Raw genomic sequence first — 20,134 nt, forward strand, 5'->3', positions numbered from 1 at the left:
AGAGGTGGTTGGAGGGTCGACTTCGCCTCAGTACCTTCTCCAGAGGTGGTTGGAGGGTCGACTTCGCCTCAGTACCTTCTCCAGAGGTGGTTGGAGGGTCGACCTCGCCTCAGTACCTTCTCCAGAGGTGGTTGGAGGGTCGACTTCGCCTCAGTACCTTCTCCAGAGGTGGTTGGAGGGTCGACTTCGCCTCAGTACCTTCTCCAGAGGTGGTTGGAGGGTCGACCTCGCCTCAGTACCTTCTCCAGAGGTGGTTGGAGGGTCGACTTCGCCTCAGTACCTTTTCCAGAGGTGGTTGGAGGGTCGACTTCGCCTCAGTACCTTCTCCAGGGGTGGTTGGAGGGTCGACTTCACCTCAGTATCTTCTCCAGAGGTGGTTGGATGGTCGACTTCGCCTCAGTACCTTCTCCAGAGGTGGTTGGAGGGTCGACTTCGCCTCAGTACCTTCTCCAGAGGTGGTTGGTGGGTCGACTTCGCCTCAGTACCTTCTCCAGAGGTGGTTGGAGGGTCAACTTCGGCTCAGTACCTTTTCCAGAGGTGGTTGGAGGGTCGACTTCGCCTCAGTACCTTCTCCAGGGGTGGTTGGAGGGTCGACTTCACCTCAGTACCTTCTCCAGAGGTGGTTGGATGGTCGACTTCGCCTCAGTACCTTCTCCAGAGGTGGTTGGAGGGTCGACTTCGCCTCAGTACCTTCTCCAGAGGTGGTTGGATGGTCGACGTCGCCTCAGTACCTTCTGCAGAGGTGGTTGGAGGGTCGACTTCGCCTCAGTGCCTTCTCCAGAGGCGGTTGGGCGGTCGACTTCGCCTCAGTACCTTCTCCAGAGGTAGTTGGAGGGTCGACTTCGCCTCAGTACCTTCTCCAGAGGTGGTTGGAGGGTCGACTTCGCCTCAGTACCTTCTCCAGAGGTGGTTGGAGGGTCGACCTCGCCTCAGTACCTTCTCCAGAGGTGGTTGGAGGGTAGACTTCGCCTCAGTACCTTCTCCAGAGGTGGTTGGAGGGTCGACCTCGCCTCAGTACCTTCTCCAGAGGTGGTTGGAGGGTCGACTTCGCCTCAGTACCTTTTCCAGAGGTGGTTGGAGGGTCGACTTCGCCTCAGTACCTTCTCCAGGAGTGGTTGGAGGGTCGACTTCACCTCAGTACCTTCTCCAGAGGTGGTTGGATGGTCGACTTCGCCTCAGTACCTTCTCCAGAGGTGGTTGGAGGGTCGACTTCGCCTCAGTACCTTCTCCAGAGGTGGTTGGAGGGTCGACTTCGCCTCAGTACCTTCTCCAGAGGTGGTTGGAGGGTCGACTTCACCTCAGTACCTTTTCCAGAGGTGGTTGGAGGGTCGACTTCGCCTCAGTACCTTCTCCAGGGGTGGTTGGAGGGTCGACTTCACCTCAGTACCTTCTCCAGAGGTGGTTGGAGGGTCGACTTCGCCTCAGTACCTTCTCCAGAGGTGGTTGGAGGGTCGACTTCGCCTCAGTACCTTCTCCAGAGGCGGTTGGGCGGTCGACTTCGCCTCAGTACCTTCTCCAGAGGTGGTTGGAGGGTCGACTTCGCCTCAGTACCTTCTCCAGAGGTGGTTGGAGGGTCGACCTCGCCTCAGTACCTTCTCCAGAGGTGGTTGGAGGGTAGACTTCGCCTCAGTACCTTCTCCAGAGGTGGTTGGAGGGTCGACTTCGCCTCAGTACCTTCTCCAGAGGTGGTTGGAGGGTCGACTTCGCCTCAGTACCTTTTCCAGAGGTGGTTGGAGGGTCGACTTCGCCTCAGTACCTTCTCCAGGGGTGGTTGGAGGGTCGACTTCACCTCAGTACCTTCTCCAGAGGTGGTTGGAGGGTCGACTTCGCCTCAGTACCTTCTCCAGAGGTGGTTGGAGGGTCGACTTCGCCTCAGTACCTTCTGCAGAGGTGGTTGGAGGGTCGACTTCGCCTCAGTGCCTTCTCCAGAGGCGGTTGGGCGGTCGACTTCGCCTCAGTACCTTCTCCAGAGGTAGTTGGAGGGTCGACTTCGCCTCAGTACCTTCTCAGGTTTCGGCGTTTGAGGAATAATAGGTTGCCATTCCTCGGCAGACATTCAGATAGCTCACTGAATATGTTCTCAGAACAGTTCAAGCCGTCATAACGGCGTAGTGTGAACACGGCCCATTTCAAGGTCCAGTGACGGCTGTCCAGATACTTTACGGTAGACAGCGTAGTTATTATACATGTTGCCGCCGAGAGGTAAATGTTTCGAGTCTCTCTTTCTTCCCGCGCGCCATCTGTGAACAGAACGTGGAAAGAGAATGGGTGGTAAGTGTCCACTAACGTACCCTGCGGATGCAGACGTACTGGGCGTGGGAGGAGCGGCTCCTTCTAAAAGCCGCCTGGCTCCAGAAGCGGCGTCCGGCCTTGCAGACGCCTCCAGGCGGAGACGCCGATGGCTATCTGGCGACACGCAAGCGCGAACTCCAGAATTAGAAGCCGGAGACTCCAGCTGCCATCAGCTTCCATCCGGGAAACGCCCTCTGCCCGTCTGCGCCCTGACGAGTCCCCAGCTGTCGAGCAGAATTCTGAAAATACCGAAACGGAAGGATCAAAGAGGGCGCGCTGGCGTCCAGATACCACCGCACACTGGAACTGGACAACTCTGCTTAACAGGAGTGCCATATACACTGTCTAGTCAAAAGTATCCGTACACCTACCAGTGGACGTTAATACAAGATGCTTCCAGAATAAAATATTCACTCTGCAGCGGAGTATGTGCTGAAACTTCCTAGCCGATTTGAAACGTCCCCTTAGAAAAACTAGTGAATTACTATGCTGGTAAACCCCTTACGTTATTTGATTTTCAAACAGCTGAGAAAAACTGAACGTACTCAGATATTTCTCTCTTTACTTATTCTGATCAACACTAAACTGACACACAATATTTCTAGCGCAACGCAATCTGACTTTCAACAATCCCTACAAAAGAATGGCCCTGACTAACAATAACCTATACCTTTCATGAATCACTTACCTCACAAAAGTCTTCATTACTCGAACTACTGCAATACAGCGAGCACCAATACTGCCAGCTAAATAAAAGATCCTAACTACTGAAGTCACTAACTACTGATAGGCATAGTTAGCAAATGAAAGATTTTGATAGAGAACAAACAATGTATTTACCTTAATAGTGTTCAAAAGTCATAATATATATACAGGGTGAGTCACCTAACGTTACCGCTGGATATATTTCGTAAACCACATCAAATACTGACGAACCGATTCCACAGACCGAACGTGAGGAGAGGGGCTAGTGTAACTGTTTAATACAAACCATACAAAAATGCACGGAAGTATGTTTTTTAACACAAACCTACGTTTTTTTAAATGGAACCACGTTAGTTTTGTTAGCACATCTGAACATATAAACAAATACGTAATCAGTGCCGTTTGTTGCATTGTAAAATGTTAATGACATAACCTAAAGTTGACGCTTGAAACCTCCGACGTTCAGTTGCGTGTTGTAACAAACACGGACCACGGTCGGCGAGCAGCATCTGCAGGGCCTGCCCGTTCTCCTGATCTTACACCTCTGGAATTCTTTCTGTGGAGTACGTTAAAGGAGAATGTGTACCGTGATGTGCCTACAACCCCAGAGGATATGAAACAACGTATTGTGGCAGCCTGCGGCGACATTACACCAGATGTACTGCGGCGTGTACGACATTGATTACGCCAGAGATTGCAGTTGCGCGCAGCAAATGATGGCCACCACATTGAACATCTGTTGGCCTGACATGTCGGGACACACTCTATTCCATTCCGTAATTGAAAACGGAAACTACATGTGTACGTGTACCTCACCCCTCATGGTAATGTACATGTGCGTCAATGAAAAAGACCAATAAAAAGGTGTTAGCATGTGGACGTAATGTGCTGTTCCAGTCTCTTCTGTACCTAAGGTCCATCACCGTTCCCTTTGGATCCCTACGTAATTCGGTGCTCTCCGATACACACGATCGAACAGCGAAGGAGTGGTACTCAAGCGTCAACTTAGGTTACAATATCTCCGGATGTAATTAACATTTTACAATGCAACAAACGGCACCGATTACGTATTTGTTTATATGTTCAGATGTGCTAACAAAACTAACGGTGTTCCATTTAAAAAACGTAGATTTGTGTTAAAAACATACTTCCGTGCATTTTTTTTTATGGTTTTATTAACCAATTACACTAGCCCCTCTCCTCACGTTCGGTCTGTGGAATCGATTCGTCAGTATTTGATGTGGTTTACGAAATATATCCAGCGGTAATGTTAGGTGACTCACCATGTATATATATATACATGTCATTGTCATATATATATATATATATATATATATATATATATATATATATATATATATATATATATATATATATATAAAATCAGTTCATGACATCCAGTCTTACAAAGTTACTGTCTCTGATTGACACACGTCCAGATCATCCGCTCTCAAAACTCCGCCATCTCTCTCCCCACATCCACCACTGCTGGCGGCTCATCTCCAACTGCGCAACGCTACTCACTGTTAACAGCCAACTGCCCAACACTGCAATAGCAAATTCCAACAATGCCACCCAGCCACAGACTGCACACAGCACAGCCAGTGATTTTCATACAGAGCGCTACGTGGACGTTACCAACATAAAAACCTAAACAGCCTACTTACAGATTAAAACTGTGTGCCGGGCTGAGACTCAAACTCGCGACCGTCGCCTTTTGCGGGCAAGTGCTCTACAAACTGAGCTACCCAAGCACGACTCACGACCCGTCCATGTCTCCGCAATATCCTTCCTTCCAGGAGTGCCAGTTCTGCAAGTTGCGCAGGAGAGCCTCTGTGAAGTTTGAAGGTACTGGCGGAAGTAAAGCTGTGGGGACGGGTCCTGAGTCGTGTTTGGTTAGCCGAGTTGGTCGCCGGCGAGGTAGCTCAGCGTGTTCGGTTTGAGGGCGGATTTTCCTCTGTAATAAAAAAAAAAAAAACCTGAGTAAAATAATCGACGATCAACTTGAACGGATGTCATGTGATGTCAGCCCAGACCAAACGAACCTAACAACACTGAACAAAATAAAAAATAGAGTAGGTAGAGCACTTGCCCGCGAAAGGTAAAGGTCCCGAGTTCGAGTCTCGGTCTGGCATACAGTTTCAACCTACCAGGAAGTTTCAATACAGTATCTGTCCACTCTTCGCTTTTATGAAGCCTTGAACTCTGTTGGGGACACTTTTAATGACGTGTGTGAACGTCTGTGGGGGATTCGCGGCCTATTCTTCAAGAGCCAGAACCAGAGAAGGCGGTCATTTTGCACGCAGGGGTTTGGAACGCAGCAGATGTTGTAACTCATCTCTACGTTACACTGTAGAAACACTGTGATCAACCACAATTTTTTTAAATGATTTTATTGTACCGTTTCTAGTCCGGGACTGAGGCCATTGTCAGACTGTAGTGTTGACTTCTCCGCAAGTGCCCGCATCTCGTGGTCGTGTGGTAGCGTTCTCGCTTCCCACGCCCGTGTTCCCGGATTCGATTCCCGGCGGGGTCAGGGATTTTCTCTGCCTCGTGATGGCTGGGTGTTGTGTGCTGTCCTTAGGTTAGTTAGGTTTAAGTAGTTCTAAGTTCTAGGGGACTGATGACAATAGATGTTAAGTCCCATAGTGCTCAGAGCCATTGGAACCATTTTTTCTCCGCAAGTTTTACATTTGTGTCCTGAAATGTAACACAGTTTCCGTGACTGGATAATTCAGCAAAGATTTTACCTTTGCATCCTAAAATATAACAAAGTTTTTGTGATTACATAGTTTTACACTTACACATGTTCTATACATTGTACAGGGTGTATATAAATGAATATCGGGGTTTTAACGCTTTATAATATTTATTATATTAAACTTACTGTTTTAAATGATATACCAAATGAAAGACCAACTCAAACAGTTTTACCAAGAAGCTTATAAATGTTCAATGTGAGCACCATTTGTCACACGGCACACATCAAGTGTATAGCCGAGTTCTTCCCAAACGTTGATAAGTGTGTCTTCAGTGACTGTAGCAACAGCTGCTTCAATCCGGTTTCCTAATTCAGGGAGTTCTGCTGGTAGCAGAGGCACGTACACACGATCCTTGACGAAGCCCCAAAGGAAAAAATCGCATGGCGTTAGGTCGGGTGAACGTGGAGGCCATGCAAAGCAAGCCCTGTCATTGGGCCCCTTGCGGCCTATCCAGCGCTCGGCTATAGACTTGATGTGTGCCGTGTAACAAATGGTGCTCTCATTGAGCAGTTATAAGGTTTGTTGGTAAAACTGTTTGAGTTGCTCTTTCATTTGACATATCATTTAAAACAGGCGTTCTCGCTTCCCACGCCCGGGTTCCCGGGTTCGATTCCCGGCGGGGTCAGGGATTTTCTCTGCCTCGTGATGGCTGGGTGTTGTGTGCTGTCCTTAGGTTAGTTAGGTTTAAGTAGTTCTAAGTTCTAGGGGACTGATGACCATAGATGTTAAGTCCCATAGTGCTCAGAGCCATTTGAACCATTTAAAACAGTAAGTTTAATATAATAAATATTATACAGCGTTAAAACCCGAATATTCATTTATAAACACCCTGTATTTATGTCACGAAAAACCCTCCTTCACATATTACAAGGCAGAGATTCGATTTTCTTTGACGATCTATGCTGACAAAAGTAAGAGGAGTTTCACCTTACGATGCCGAGGTTTCTCTCAGGCTCAACAACGTAAACAGCTCAACTCACGTCGCTCGCTTGGCCCAAAGCGGAAACACAGATATGACTATTGGAGAAAAATTAGAGATATTACATTTTCGCGAAAAAAAGTACAGGTTAATATGTTGAAGGAATTACAAATATACTGTTACATTCGCAGTAAACATGACTGCATACTGAACGATCAGCTAGAATTAAAAAAAACCAAATGTACCTGTAAAATATCATACCACTCCTACAATTCGAAATGATACAGATAATTCCGGATCCGCGCGACTGCTACGGTCGCAGTTTCGAATCCTGCCTCCGGCATGGATGTGTGTGATGCCCTTAGGTTGGTTAGGTTTAAGTAGTTCTACGTTCTTGGGGACTGATGACCTCAGCTGTTAAGTCCCATAGCGATCAGAGCCATTTGAACCATTTTGAACAAATAATTAAGAGACAGAAGGAAATTTTCCACTGGCCATTACCAGCATCTTTCTAACCTAAATAATTAAATGTCTAACTGTATAAAATTATCTCTACTACGAAGAAGCGTCTTTGCAGCAACTCCAGAAGTGTGTCATATCTGTAAACATACCAGGTTCTTTGGCACATCATATAAACAGCCGATCTAGGCAAATGTATCCGCGCCGGCCGGAGTGGCCGAGCGGTTCTAGGCGCCTCAGTCTGGAACCGCGCGACCGCTGCGGTCGCAGGTTCGAATCCTGCCTCGGGCATGGATGTGTGTGATGTCCTTAGGTTAGTCAGGTTAGGTACTTCTAAGTTCTAAGGGTCTGATGACCTCAGATGTTAAGTCCCGTAGTGCTCAGAGCCATTTGAACCAAATGTATCAGCCTCCTTGTATGCGGTTCAGTTCAATCATCAGCATGGATTGTAGAAGAAACTCAAATCTCTGTCTTGTAATTCCTAAAGAAACTAAACTTCGCCCGAACAAACGATGAAGGCTCAACGTTACCGACCGGCCGCCGTGTCATCGTCAGCACAATGACGTCACTGGATGCGCGTATGCAGGGACATGGGGTCAGCACACCGCTCTCCCGGCCATTGAGAGTGTACGAAAACATTAACTCGGTAGGCAGCAAAGGAAGTAGACTTTGGGCTAAAAATGGCCTGGAATGCTTTTGGTAACATAGAGACAGCTTTGAAAACTGTTCCTGCAAGCGAGAGTTTTGTATCGGCTTATTTTTCCCTTTGAAGGTGGCAGCTAGGTGATCAAAAGAATCCGGACACCACCACAAACTTACGTTTTTCATATTAGGTGCACTGTGCTGCCACCTACTGCCAGGTACTCCATATCAATGACCTCAGTAGACGTGAGACATCGTGAGAGAGCAGAATGGGGCGCTCCGCGGAACTCACAGACTTCGAACGTAGTCAGGTGACTGGGTGTCACTTGTGTTGTACGTATGCACGCGAGATTTCCACACTCCTCAACATCCCTAGGTACACTGTTTCCGATGTGATAGTGAAGTGGAAACGTGAAGGGACACGTACAGCACAAAAGCGTACAGGCCGACATCGTCTGTTGACTGACAGGCACCTCCGACAGTTGAAGACGGTAGTGATGTGTAAGAGGCAAACATCTGTCGAGACCATCACACAGGAATTCCAAACTGCATCAGGATCTGCTGCAAGTACTGTGACATATAGGCAGGAGATGAGAAAACTTGGATTTCATGGTCGAGCAGCTGCTCATAAGCCACATATCACGCTGGTAAATGCCGAACGACGCCTCGCTTGGTGTAAGGTGCATAAACGCTGGACGATTCAACAATGGAGTGACGAATCACCGTAGAGAATGTGGCGATCCGATGGCAGGCTATGTGTATGGCGAAAGCCCGGTGAACGTCATCTGCCAACATGTGCAGTGCCAAAAGTAAAATTCGGTGGTGTTATTGTGGTCATGGAGGAGACTTGCACCCCTTGTTGTTTTGCATGGCACTACCACAGCACAGGCCTAAATTGATGTTTTAAGCGCCTTCTTGCTTCCCACAGTTGAAGAGCAATTCGGGGACAGCGAGTGCATCTTTCAACACGATCGAGCACCTGTTCAAAATGCGAGGCCTGTGCTGGAGTGGTTACACGACAATAACATCCCTGTAGTGGACTGGCCTGCACAGAGTGATAGCCTGAATCCAATAGAACCTTTGGGATGTTTTGGAACGCCGACTTCGTGCCGGGCCTAATTGACCGACATCGATGCCTCTCCTCAGTGCAGTACTCCGTTAAGAATGGGCTGCCATTCCCCAAGAAACCTTACGGCACCTGACTGAACGTATGCCTGCGAGAGTGGAAGCTGTCATTAAGGCTAGGGGTGGGCCAATACCATACTGAATTACAGCATTACCGATGGAGGGCGCCGCGAACTTGTCATTTTCAGCCAGGTGTCCGGATACTTTTGATCACATAGTGTATGTTATAATACGTGCTGTATGTAATACGTTGCTCGGAAAGTGCCTCGTCTAGTTCCTATTTAAGAAACAGTATGCGGAAAGTTACCTTAGGCTGTTCCCGTAGCACAAAGTGGGACGCCACAGGATCAGGATGTGGAGAAATTACAAAGGGTGTCTCACAGGGTTCGATTGTTGGCTAATTACTGTTCTTGGTATATGTCAACGATGAACCATTTTATTTGAATGACAAGCCAGTGTCAGTCCTTTTGCTGGTAATACAGGTGTTGTTGTGTAGCCGATCAGAGATCGATCTACAGATAAAACATTAAATGATGGTTTTTATTAAAGTTACTGAATGGTTATGCGCAAATGGACTAGTTTTCAACTTTCATAAGCTGCAGTTCATTCCGTTTTATCCTGTCAATAACATTTTCACCTCCTATTTACCCAATATTAGCGGAGTAGAAAATTGTAAGTCCTTAGGCGTTGATATTGGTGGAAACTGAAACTGGGAAAAACAGTATAGTAGAGTTGCTAAAACTTTTCGTTTGGCTGATTTTCATATAAGAATAATTAACTATGATAATGTTAGAAGCTGAAATTCGTGCCACGCCCGGGACTCGAACCCGGGTCCTGTTGTTTACTTGGCAGAAATGCTGACAGTTACACTACTGCAGCACTATGGTCAACATTGCTGCATGAACTACCCAAGTCGAGTTCCGTCCCCAACACAAACAATTGTCAACACTGGTGACAGAGACGTCAGTAAGACAACATACTTGACATATTTTCATTTATCGGTACTCTGAAGTAAATCCTAGCTTAGGCAAAAAGTATTCACTGCACAAAAGAAAGAAATTAGAATTATGTATGGAGTTCACGCACGAACTTCTTGCAGGTATCTCTTTAAGCAAATGGAAATATTAATCACAGACTTACACTAAACCTGTTCACGTACGCAATCTGTTATCAGCAATCCATCAATGTTAGAGAGTAACAGAGATATGCACAAGTGCAGCACTATAAGAAAAAAGGATCTCCATTACTCTCCAATGAGTCTAACTTTGGCACAGAAGAGGGTGACATTTGGAGCTATAAAATTCTCTTGCCCAGTCGTCCAGAAGCCGAATTCTGCTTGTGAAGCCGCATACAGCGGCAGTTCTGTTGGCAAGTGTTTTCCAAGTAGTTTCTTCCGTGTGTGTCCTGCAGGTGGAGACAGGCAGAACGCGGCAGCGCCGTCGACGACGACGACGCAGACGTCGACGGGCAAGTCGCGGAAGGAGCGGACGGCGTTCACCAAGTCGCAGATCCGGCAGTTGGAAGAGGAGTTCTGCCGCTCCAACTACCTCACCAGGCTGCGCCGCTACGAGATCGCCATCCTACTGGACCTCAGCGAGCGGCAGGTCAGTCTACAGTCTGCATCTGCATCTGCATCTACACCTACAGCCGCACTCTGCATGCCACTCTTCACTGAGGTGGCAAAAGCCGTGGGATACCTCATAATATCAAGTCTGTGACCTCCTTTTACCCGACGTAGTGCAGCAACTCCACGTGGAATGGACTCAACAAGTCGTTGACGACGATGATGTTGATGATGATTGGTTTGTGGGGTGCTGAACTGCGCGGTCATCAGCACCCACATGAAGTCCCAATTTTTTTACTCTACATTTTTTCACGCAGACCAATCTAGCCAGTATCACGCATGGTGATGGTGATGGTGGTGATGATGAAGATGATGAAGATGATGATGATGATGATGATGATGATGAAAGTACTTGTGGCTCTTTGTGTCATTCACCAACTTGACAACCAAACACCCAGTCCCCGGGCAGAGAAAATACCCAACGCGACCGGGAATCAAACCCGACACCCTGTGATCCAGAGGTAGCAACGCTAGCCACTAGACCACGAGCTGCGGAGAACAAGTTGTTGGAACTTCACTGCACAATTATTGAGCCTTGCTGCCTCCATAGCCGTCCACAATTGCAAAAGTGTTGCTAGTGCACAAACTGACCTTTCGATTATGTCACATAAATGTTCGATAGGATTCATGTTGGGCGATCTGGGTGGCCAAATCATTCTCTCGAATTATCCACAATGTTCTTCAAACCAATTGCGAACAATTGTGGCCTGGTGATAATTGTACTGTTTGCAAAAACAGACATAATGTCTTATGGGATAACAGCAATCAGTGATTTTATAATGTTGCTTAAAATCCGCCTTGATTGCAAAAAATTTTTTTATTATTCATATGACCGGTTTCGGTTCATTCAGTTACTCCTGTAACTGAAATATCAGATCTGAAGATGGTTCTGAATGAACCGAAACCGGTCATATGAATAAGAAAAAAATTTTTTGCAATCAAGACGGATTTTAAGCAACATTATAATTCTACTGTTGTTTGTGAACATGCAGCTGGTCCCGGCGGAGGTTCGAGTCCTCCCTCGGGCATGGGCGTGTGTGTTTGTCCTTAGGATAATTTAGGTTCAGTAGAGTGTAAGCTTGGGGACTGATGACCTTAGCAGTTAAGTCCCATAAGATTTCACACGTTTTTGTGAACATGAAGTCCATGAAGGGCAGGAAATGGTCTACATGTAGCTGAACATAACCAACTGTAGTCAATGATCACTTCAGTTGGACCAGAGGACCCAGCGCGTTCCATGTAAACACAGCCCATACGATTATGGAGCCACCACCAGCTTCCATAGTGACTTGTTGACAACTTGGGTCCATGGCTTCGTGGGGTCTCCATTACACTAGACTCCTACCATCAGCTGGTACCAACTGAAATTGGGACTCATTTAACCCGGCCACGGTTTTCCAGTAATCGAGGGTCCAAATGATACATTCACGCCCGCATCTCGTGGTCGTGCGGTAGCGTTCTCGATTCCCACGGCTGGGTTCCCGGGTTCGATTCCCGGCGGGGTCAGGGATTTTCTCTGCCTCGTGATGGCTGGGTGTTGTGTGCTGTCCTTAGGTTAGTTAGGTTTAAGTAGTTCTAAGTTCTAGGGGACTGATGACCATAGATGTTAAGTCCCATAGTGCTCAGAGCCATTTGAACCATTTTTGATACATTCACGAGACCAGGTAAGGCACTATACGTAACATTGTGCTGTTAGCAAAGGGACTCTAGCCGGTCGTCTGCTGCCATAATCCATTAACGCTAGATTTCGTCCATCCTGTCCTAACAGATACGGTCGTCGTACATCCCACACTGATTTACGCGGTTATGCTTGTCTGTTAGCACCGACAACTCTACGCAAACGCTGCTGCTCTCGGTCGTTAAATATAGGCCGTCGCCGCTCCACTGTCTGTGGTGAGAGATAGTGCGTGAGATATGATACTATCGGCAAACGCTTGACACTGTGGATCCTGGAATACTAAATTCCCTAATGATTTCGGAGATGGAATGTCCCATCCGTCTAGCTCCAATTGCCATTCTGTGTTCAAAGTCTGTTACTCCTATATCCCTTTTTGGGCACTGGTGTGACTTGAGCAATTTTCCAGTCTTTAGGTGCGGATCTATCTGTGAGCGAGCGGTTGTGAATGACGCAACCAGCCACAAATACTTTTTGAGTGTCTTATTTTACTGCCATAACCGGTTTCAGGCTACCAAGCCCATCCACAGATGGCTAACATTTTTCGTTACACAGATGTTTTGGTTAACAGCATGTCGTCTGCTCCACACTGCACAAGAATATTTGAGTATTTAGCGCCACATTATCAGTTGTTTCATCAATAAAATAGGCTAAAGTGCTTCCATTTATGGAATTCAAGAACATCTACAGCGAGCTAGAAAACCATGTGGACGAACCGCAATCTCCTAGAATGTATGTAAGTGAGCACAAAAGAGTTACATGTTTGCACCTGTTACTGTCGTTCAAAGTAGTCACCAGCGTTGTGTAGACCCCCTTGCCAGCGATGTGGAAGGCGTAGTATACCGTTAGCGGAGCCTGTTCTGTTGATGGTGCGAATGGAGTGGTCTAAAGTTATGGTGATTCTCGTGTACAGCAGTGATGGTGTTATCCTAACGCATTACGTTCCTCCACGGCAGACCGTCAATGCACAGTATTACTGTTCGTTTTCGGAGCATCACTTGCGACCAGCTTTGCGAAAGAAGCGGCGACACTTTTTACGCAACCCACCCATGGTTTTGCTCGACAATGCGCGGGCGCATACAGTGCAAGCTGCAGCTGCTCTGTTCGGTAGATGGGACTGGGAAGTACTGTACCATCCACCATACTCGCCGGACTTGAGTCCTTGTGACTTTGATTTGATTCCGAAGATGAAGGAACCACTTCGTGGCATTCGCTTCAGAACTGTTCCAGAGATTCGACAGGCAGTAGACCGCTCCATTCGCACCATCAACAGAACAGGCTCTGCTAAGGTATGCTACGCCTTCCACATCGCTGGCAACGGCTTCTACACAACGTTGGTGACTACGTTGAAGCCGGCCGAAGTGGCCGAGCGGTTCTAGGCACTACAGCCTGGAACCACGTGACCGCTAAGCGTCGCAGGTTCGAATCCTGCCTCGGGCATGGATGTGTGTGCTGTCCTTAGGTTAGTTAGGTTTAAGTAGTTCTAAGTTCTAGGGGACTAATGACCACAGCAGTTAAGTCCCATAGTGCTCAGAGCCGCCGGCCGCGGTGGTCTAGCGGTTCTGGCGCTGCAGTCCGGAACCGTGGGACTGCTACGGTCGCAGGTTCGAATCCTGCCTCGGGCATGGGTGTGTGTGGTGTCCTTAGGTTAGTTAGGTTTAAGTAGTTCTAAGTTCTAGGGGACTTATGACCTAAGATGTTGAGTCCCATAGTGCTCAGAGCCATTTGAACCATTGTGCTCAGAGCCATTTGAACCATTTTTTTGACTACGTTGAAGGACAGTAACAGGTGCAAACATGTAACTCTTTTGTATCGATTGTGAATAAATACTTGCCACTATTTAAGTTCCATCCCACGTATATGAATGCAAGCACTTTAGCATATTTTTATTGATTAAACAACTGATAAAGTGTCACTAAATACTCAAACGTGGAAAAGACGACATGCTGTTAACCAAAACATCTATGTAACGAAAAATGTTAGCCATCTGTAGATGAGCTTCGTAGCCCGAAACCGATTATGGCAGTAAAATAAAACATTTAAAAAGTACTTGTGGCTCTTTGTGTCATTCACCAACTTGACTCTGAGCACTATGGGACTTAACTTCTGAGGTCATCAGTCCGCTAGAACTTAGGACTACTTAAACTTAAGTAACCTAAGGACATCACACACACCCATGCCCGAGGCAGGATTTGAACCTGCGACCGTAGCGGTCGCTCGGTTACAGACTGTAGCGCCTAGAACCGCTCGGCCACTCCGGCCGGCAATCACCAACTATCAGTAACGGCCGCGGGGTTCACAAGATCCAACACGGATAAAATAACTTTCCAAGTTTACTATCATACATTTGCTGTATTTAAAGACACGTTTAAGATTTTAAAATAAATGCCCTCCCCTCCCCAGACTTCTCCAAAACGGACGCGGCGTGTGCTAATCGCAGGCCACGGTTAGCGGCAAGGCAGCTGGCGGTAAACGCACAGAGGGTGTGTTGCTCGACAGACCGAGCGATCGCGTTTGTTAGTGCCGGCCGGATGTTTGGCTGTCGGTCGCTCTTCCGTGCTTACCTCACGACCGCCAATGCACGGCGTGCGTCACGACCAGCGCAAAACGCCGACCACTGCGCCGACGCCTTTCGCAATTCTCCTGACTTTATAGACTGAGGTCACTGTTGTTGTTGTTGTTGTTGTGGTCTTCAGTCCTGAGACTGGTTTGATGCAGCTCTCCATGCTACTCTATCCTGTGCAAGCTTCTTCATCTCCCAGTATCTACTGCAACCTACATCCTTCTGAATCTGCTTGGTGTATTCACCTCTTGGTCTCCCCCTACGATTTTTACCCTCCACGCTGCCCTCCAATACTAAATTGGTCATCCCTTGATGCCTCAGAACATGTCCTACCAACTGATCCCTTCTTCTGCTCAAGTTGTGCCACAAACTTCTCTTCTCCCCAATCCTATTCAATACTTCCACATTAGTTATGTGATCTACCCATCTAATCTTCAGCATTCTTCTGTAGCACCACATTTCGTAAGATTCTATTCTCTTCTTGTCCAAACTATTTATCGTCCATGATTCACTTCCATACATGGCTACACTCCATACAAATCCTTTCAGAAACGACTTCCTGACACTTAAATCTATACTCGATGTTAACAAATTTCTCTTCTTCAGAAACGCTTTCCTTGCCATTGCCAGTCTACATTTTATATCCTCTCTACTTCGACGATCATCAGTTATTTTGCTCCCCGAATAGCAAAACTCCTTTACTACTTTAAGTGTCTCATTTCCTAATCTAATACCCTCAACATCACCCGACTTAATTCGACTACATTCCATTATCTTCGTTTTGCTTTTGTTGATGTTCATCTTATATCCTCCTTTCAAGACACCATCCATTCCGTTCAACTGCCCTTCCAAGTCCTTTGCTGTCTCTGACAGAATTACAATGTCATCGGCGAACCTCAACGTTTTTATTTCTTCTCCATGGTCACTACGACGCAACATATCGGATGTACCACTGGTGTCGAAACAAGGCCCCTGGAGTGTTAGAGCTACTGATAGCCTTGAGAGAGCCAGCCGCGACAAAACTCTCCCATCTGGTGAGCAAGATGTATGAGACAGGCCAGTTACCCTCAGACTTCAACAAGAATGTAATAATTCCAATCCCAAAGAAGACAGTCGTTGACAGGTCTGAATATTACCGAACGATCAGTTTAATAAATCACGGCTGCAAAATACAAACACCAATTCTGTACAGAAGAATGGAAAAACTGGTAGAGCCGCGCGGGATTAGCCGAGCGGTCACAGGCGCTGCAATCATAGACCGTGCGGCTGGTCCCGGTGGAGGTTCGAGTCCTCCCTCGGGCATGGGTGTGTGTGTGTGTTTCTCCTTAGGATAATTTGGGTTAAGTAGTGTATAAGCTTAGGGACTGATGACCTTAGCAGTTAAGTCCCATAAGATTTCACACACATTTGAACATTTTTGAAAAACTGGTGCCCGCATCTCGTGGTCGTGCGGTAGCGTTCTCGCTTCCCACGCCCGGGTTTCACGGGTTCGATTCCCGGCGGGGTCAGGGATTTTCTCTGCCTCGTGATGGCTGGGTGTTGTGTACTGTCTTTAGGTTAGTTAGGTTTAAGTAGTTCTAAGTTCTAGGCGACTGACGACCATAGATGTTAAGTCCCATAGTGCTCAGAGCAATTTGAGCCATTTGAAAAACTGGTAGAAGCCGGGCTCGGACAAGATCAGTCTAGATTCCGAAGAAATGCAGAAACACACGAGGTCATACTGACGCTGTGACTTCTCATAGAAGATAGGTTAAGGAAATTCGTATGACAATGATGACTAGAATACCGCCTTTCAAACTCTAAAGGTGGCACGGGTGGAAAACAGGCAGCGAAAGGCTACTTACAACCCGTACACAAACCAGACGGTTGTCACAAGAGGCGAGTGGCATAAAAGGGAAGCAGTGCTTGAGAAGGGAGTAAGACAGGGTTGTAACCTATCCCCGATGTTATTCAATCTGTACATTGAGGAAGCATTGAAAGGAACAAAAGAAAAATTTGGAGTTGGAGTTAAAGTCCAGGGAGAAGAAGTAAAAATTTTGAAGTTTTCCGATGACATTGTAATTCTGTCAGAGACAGGAAAGGACTTGGAAGAGCAGTTCATGGGAATGGACAGTGTCTTGAAAGGAGGATATAAGATGAACATGAACATAAGCGAAACGAGGATAATCGGATGTAGCCAAATTTAATCAGATGATGCTGAGGAAATTAGATGAAGAAATGAGACAAAGTAGCAAATGAGTTTTGCTATTTGTGAAGCAACATAACTGTTGATGGTTGAAGTAGAGAGGATATAAATGGCAAGAAAAGCATTTCTGAAGAAGAGAAATTTCTTAACATGGAGTATAGATTTAAGTGTCAGTAAGTCCTTTCTGAAAGTATTTGTATGGAGGGTAACGATGTATGGAAGTGAAACATGGATGATAAACAATTTAGACAACAAGAGAATAGAAGCTTTTAAAATGCAGTCCTACATAAGAATGCTGAAGATTAGGTGAGTATATCATGTAACTAATGAGGTGGTACTGCATAAAATTGGGGAGAAAATAAATTTGTGGAGCAACAAAACTAGAAGAGAGGATCGGTTGCTGGGACATATTCGGAGATGTCAAGGGATCACCAATTTAACACTGGAGGGAAGCGTGGGAGGTAAAAATCGTAGAGGGACGCTAAAAGATGAATACAGTAAACAGATTCAGAAGGATGTAGGCTACAGTAGTTACTCGGCGATGAAGAGGCGTGCACAAAATAGAGTAGCATGGAGAGCTGCATCAAACCAGTCTTCGGACTGAAGACCACAACAACAACAACAACAACAACAACAACATGAGATCCTCAGAAATTTGTCCGGGAGGGTGGATGGCGGAATGTAAAGTCGGCCCCTAGACGTCAATAATACTGCGCAAGATTTCCTGAAAAACAATAGTAATGAACGTGTAGGTGTGAGATTCGAGAGATTGTGCAACAGTATTGAAAACATCAAAAAATCGTGAAATATTCTGCAACTCTCAGGAAATATTGTGCCGTCTGTGGGCAGCATTGAACAATATCCTTGAGAGTCTCTCGCGCACTTCAGACACTCTACATCTACATCTACATCCATACTCCGCAAGCCACCTGACAGTGTGTGGCGGAGGGTACCTTCAGTACCTCTATCGGTTCTCCCTTCTGTTCCAGTCTCGTACACTGGATGACTTTGTGTTCATTCTCTGTTGTTGTTATGATGTTAAAAATGGGTTAGAAACTAGAAGAAAGAGCATTATGATTGGAGTGCATGCATAAATAATTGCCAGCATTGTGGGCTGTCGGAGCAGATGAGTATAAAAATAGAAATGTCAAGAAATGTCGTTCAGAAAATACAGGGAAAGACCACGAAGTACATGTTTTTTTTAAAAATAATAATTAATGCAAATTTATAAATTATATATGGATATTTGCGTGTGTGTTTGTGTGTGTACATTACCTACACGCAAATAATCTTTTAGTGCACGTTTTATTTCTCGACACTTTTACGTAACTATGTATCAATTACTTTTAGTTGATGCTGCCCTTGTACATTTAAAATCTCCGAAAAACCTGGCAGTGGCAACGTGTTGTATCGTAATAGGTAAACGATGACTTGGTGGAATTACGTCTCTCGTAATAATATTTTGTTTTTCGATCATATGATTTTGGGCGTCCGTGTAAATTTAACCAGTTGGGAGGGGGCGGCGCAAGACTCTAATATTTATATATTTGATGTGAAAAAGTTGGTCAGTTTCGATACAAAAACATTGTATCCCAGACAAGTGGTGGTTATCCACTCATTGTTTGTTGCACGAACTTAACTTCGATAACGTACTTAGAACAAAACACGAATGACTATACAGCAATGGCTAAAGCACTGTGTCTTACTGGGATACGCCTCGTAGTGCCACATTTGTCTAAACGATAGGTTTAGTGGAATCACGGGAAATCACTTCTAGTAGTGTGTAAGAATTCTGTAATGAATAAAAACACCGTACACCATATTCCGAGAGGGAGGGGGAGGGGGAGAAGGGGGTGGTGGTAAATGCCTATGTATGGGGACTCCATACATATTGATAACCATTTCCAGTAACGTCTCAGATGTTGGACCATCAACACACCCAAAGTTATGAGACCTTCTTTTTTCAACCTCACTTCTGTCAATAAGGTTTCGTCAGTGGACTCTGACCCAGTTTCTCATCCAACTTTCTTTTCTGCTCACGAAAAGTGGAGCAATTATCGCAGTAGCAGCAGCGTCATTGTCGTCAACACTGCGAATCACAGCAGTATTGCACAATATTATTGAGCAATATGTAGGGAGAACGTCGATAATACTGCACAATACTATTGCGCAGTATTTTTGACTGATCAGGGGCCGATAAAGAGTCCGCGACACACTCAGTATTTATTGTGCTATATCATCGTATCAATATATTGTGCAAAAGTGCAATGTCAAGAACGGTACAGTAATGTTGAGCATTATTTGTGCGTGGAACACGTCAGTTAGAATTATGCATTCGTAGCGAATATGTCGGGTTCGACGATATGAACCTCGGATATATTGCGACTTGCTTGCTTGCCTTGCAAAACACGAGAAGTAGTTACGCAGACTGGACGAAATACTAGGTCGGTGTATAAGCTCGTTGCATTTTTCCATAGGTTTTGTAAACACAACAGATATACTTAACAGAGACTCTAGTCATCCTTCACTGTTTACCACAGTCCGCCGACGCTGCGGTAACTTTTCCATTCCGCGACTAGTTTTGAGGCGAAGAACTCGTCGAGCGATGTTCGGAGCGCGTTTTCATCGCGATAGGAACTCCGCTGGTTGTTCCGTAGATAGCGGAAAAGCTGAAAAATCTGCGGGACGCAAGATCAGGTGAATAAGGTGGGTCCGGAATGACTTCCCAATTCCTGTACAGGACATTTTGTCTGTCCAGCAGAATGCGGCCGGGCGTTCACGTCGTCAGTCATCGTTGCTCCTCGGGCAAGCAGTTGGTAATACACCATGACACCATCGCTGTTCTACCATATGCCTAACACTATATTTCGTTGATGCTCGCATGTCTTTGTACAGGTAGTTAATGCTTTGTTCGGGTTCTTCCACTCCTTTCTTTGCCATATATTAGCAAAAAGACGTACACTACTGGCCATTAAAATTGCTACACCAACAAGAAATGCAGATGATAAACGGGTATTCATTGGACAAATATATTATACTAGAACTGACATGTGATAACATTTTCACGCAATTTGGTTGCATAGATCCTGAGAAATCAGTACCCAGAACAACCACCTCTCGCCGTAATAACGGCCTTGATACGCCTGGGCATTGAGTCAAACAGAGCTTGGATGGCGTGTACAG

General features: G+C 46.1%; 1 protein-coding gene across 1 annotated transcript in view; it reads left to right on the forward strand.

Annotated features, from left to right (window-relative positions):
- The window catches only part of LOC126109808 (homeobox protein GBX-2-like), a 100,720-nt gene that overhangs the window by 75,268 nt on the left and 5,318 nt on the right, over window positions 1–20,134 (forward strand). Inside the window, exon 3 of the mRNA XM_049914868.1 lies at window positions 10,315–10,508. Within this exon, the coding sequence (XP_049770825.1) occupies window positions 10,315–10,508 (194 nt within the window). The remainder of the gene's footprint in view (window positions 1–10,314; window positions 10,509–20,134) is intronic.

The sequence above is a fragment of the Schistocerca cancellata genome, chromosome 12, assembly GCF_023864275.1.
Source record: "Schistocerca cancellata isolate TAMUIC-IGC-003103 chromosome 12, iqSchCanc2.1, whole genome shotgun sequence".
Lineage (NCBI taxonomy): Eukaryota > Metazoa > Arthropoda > Insecta > Orthoptera > Acrididae > Schistocerca > Schistocerca cancellata.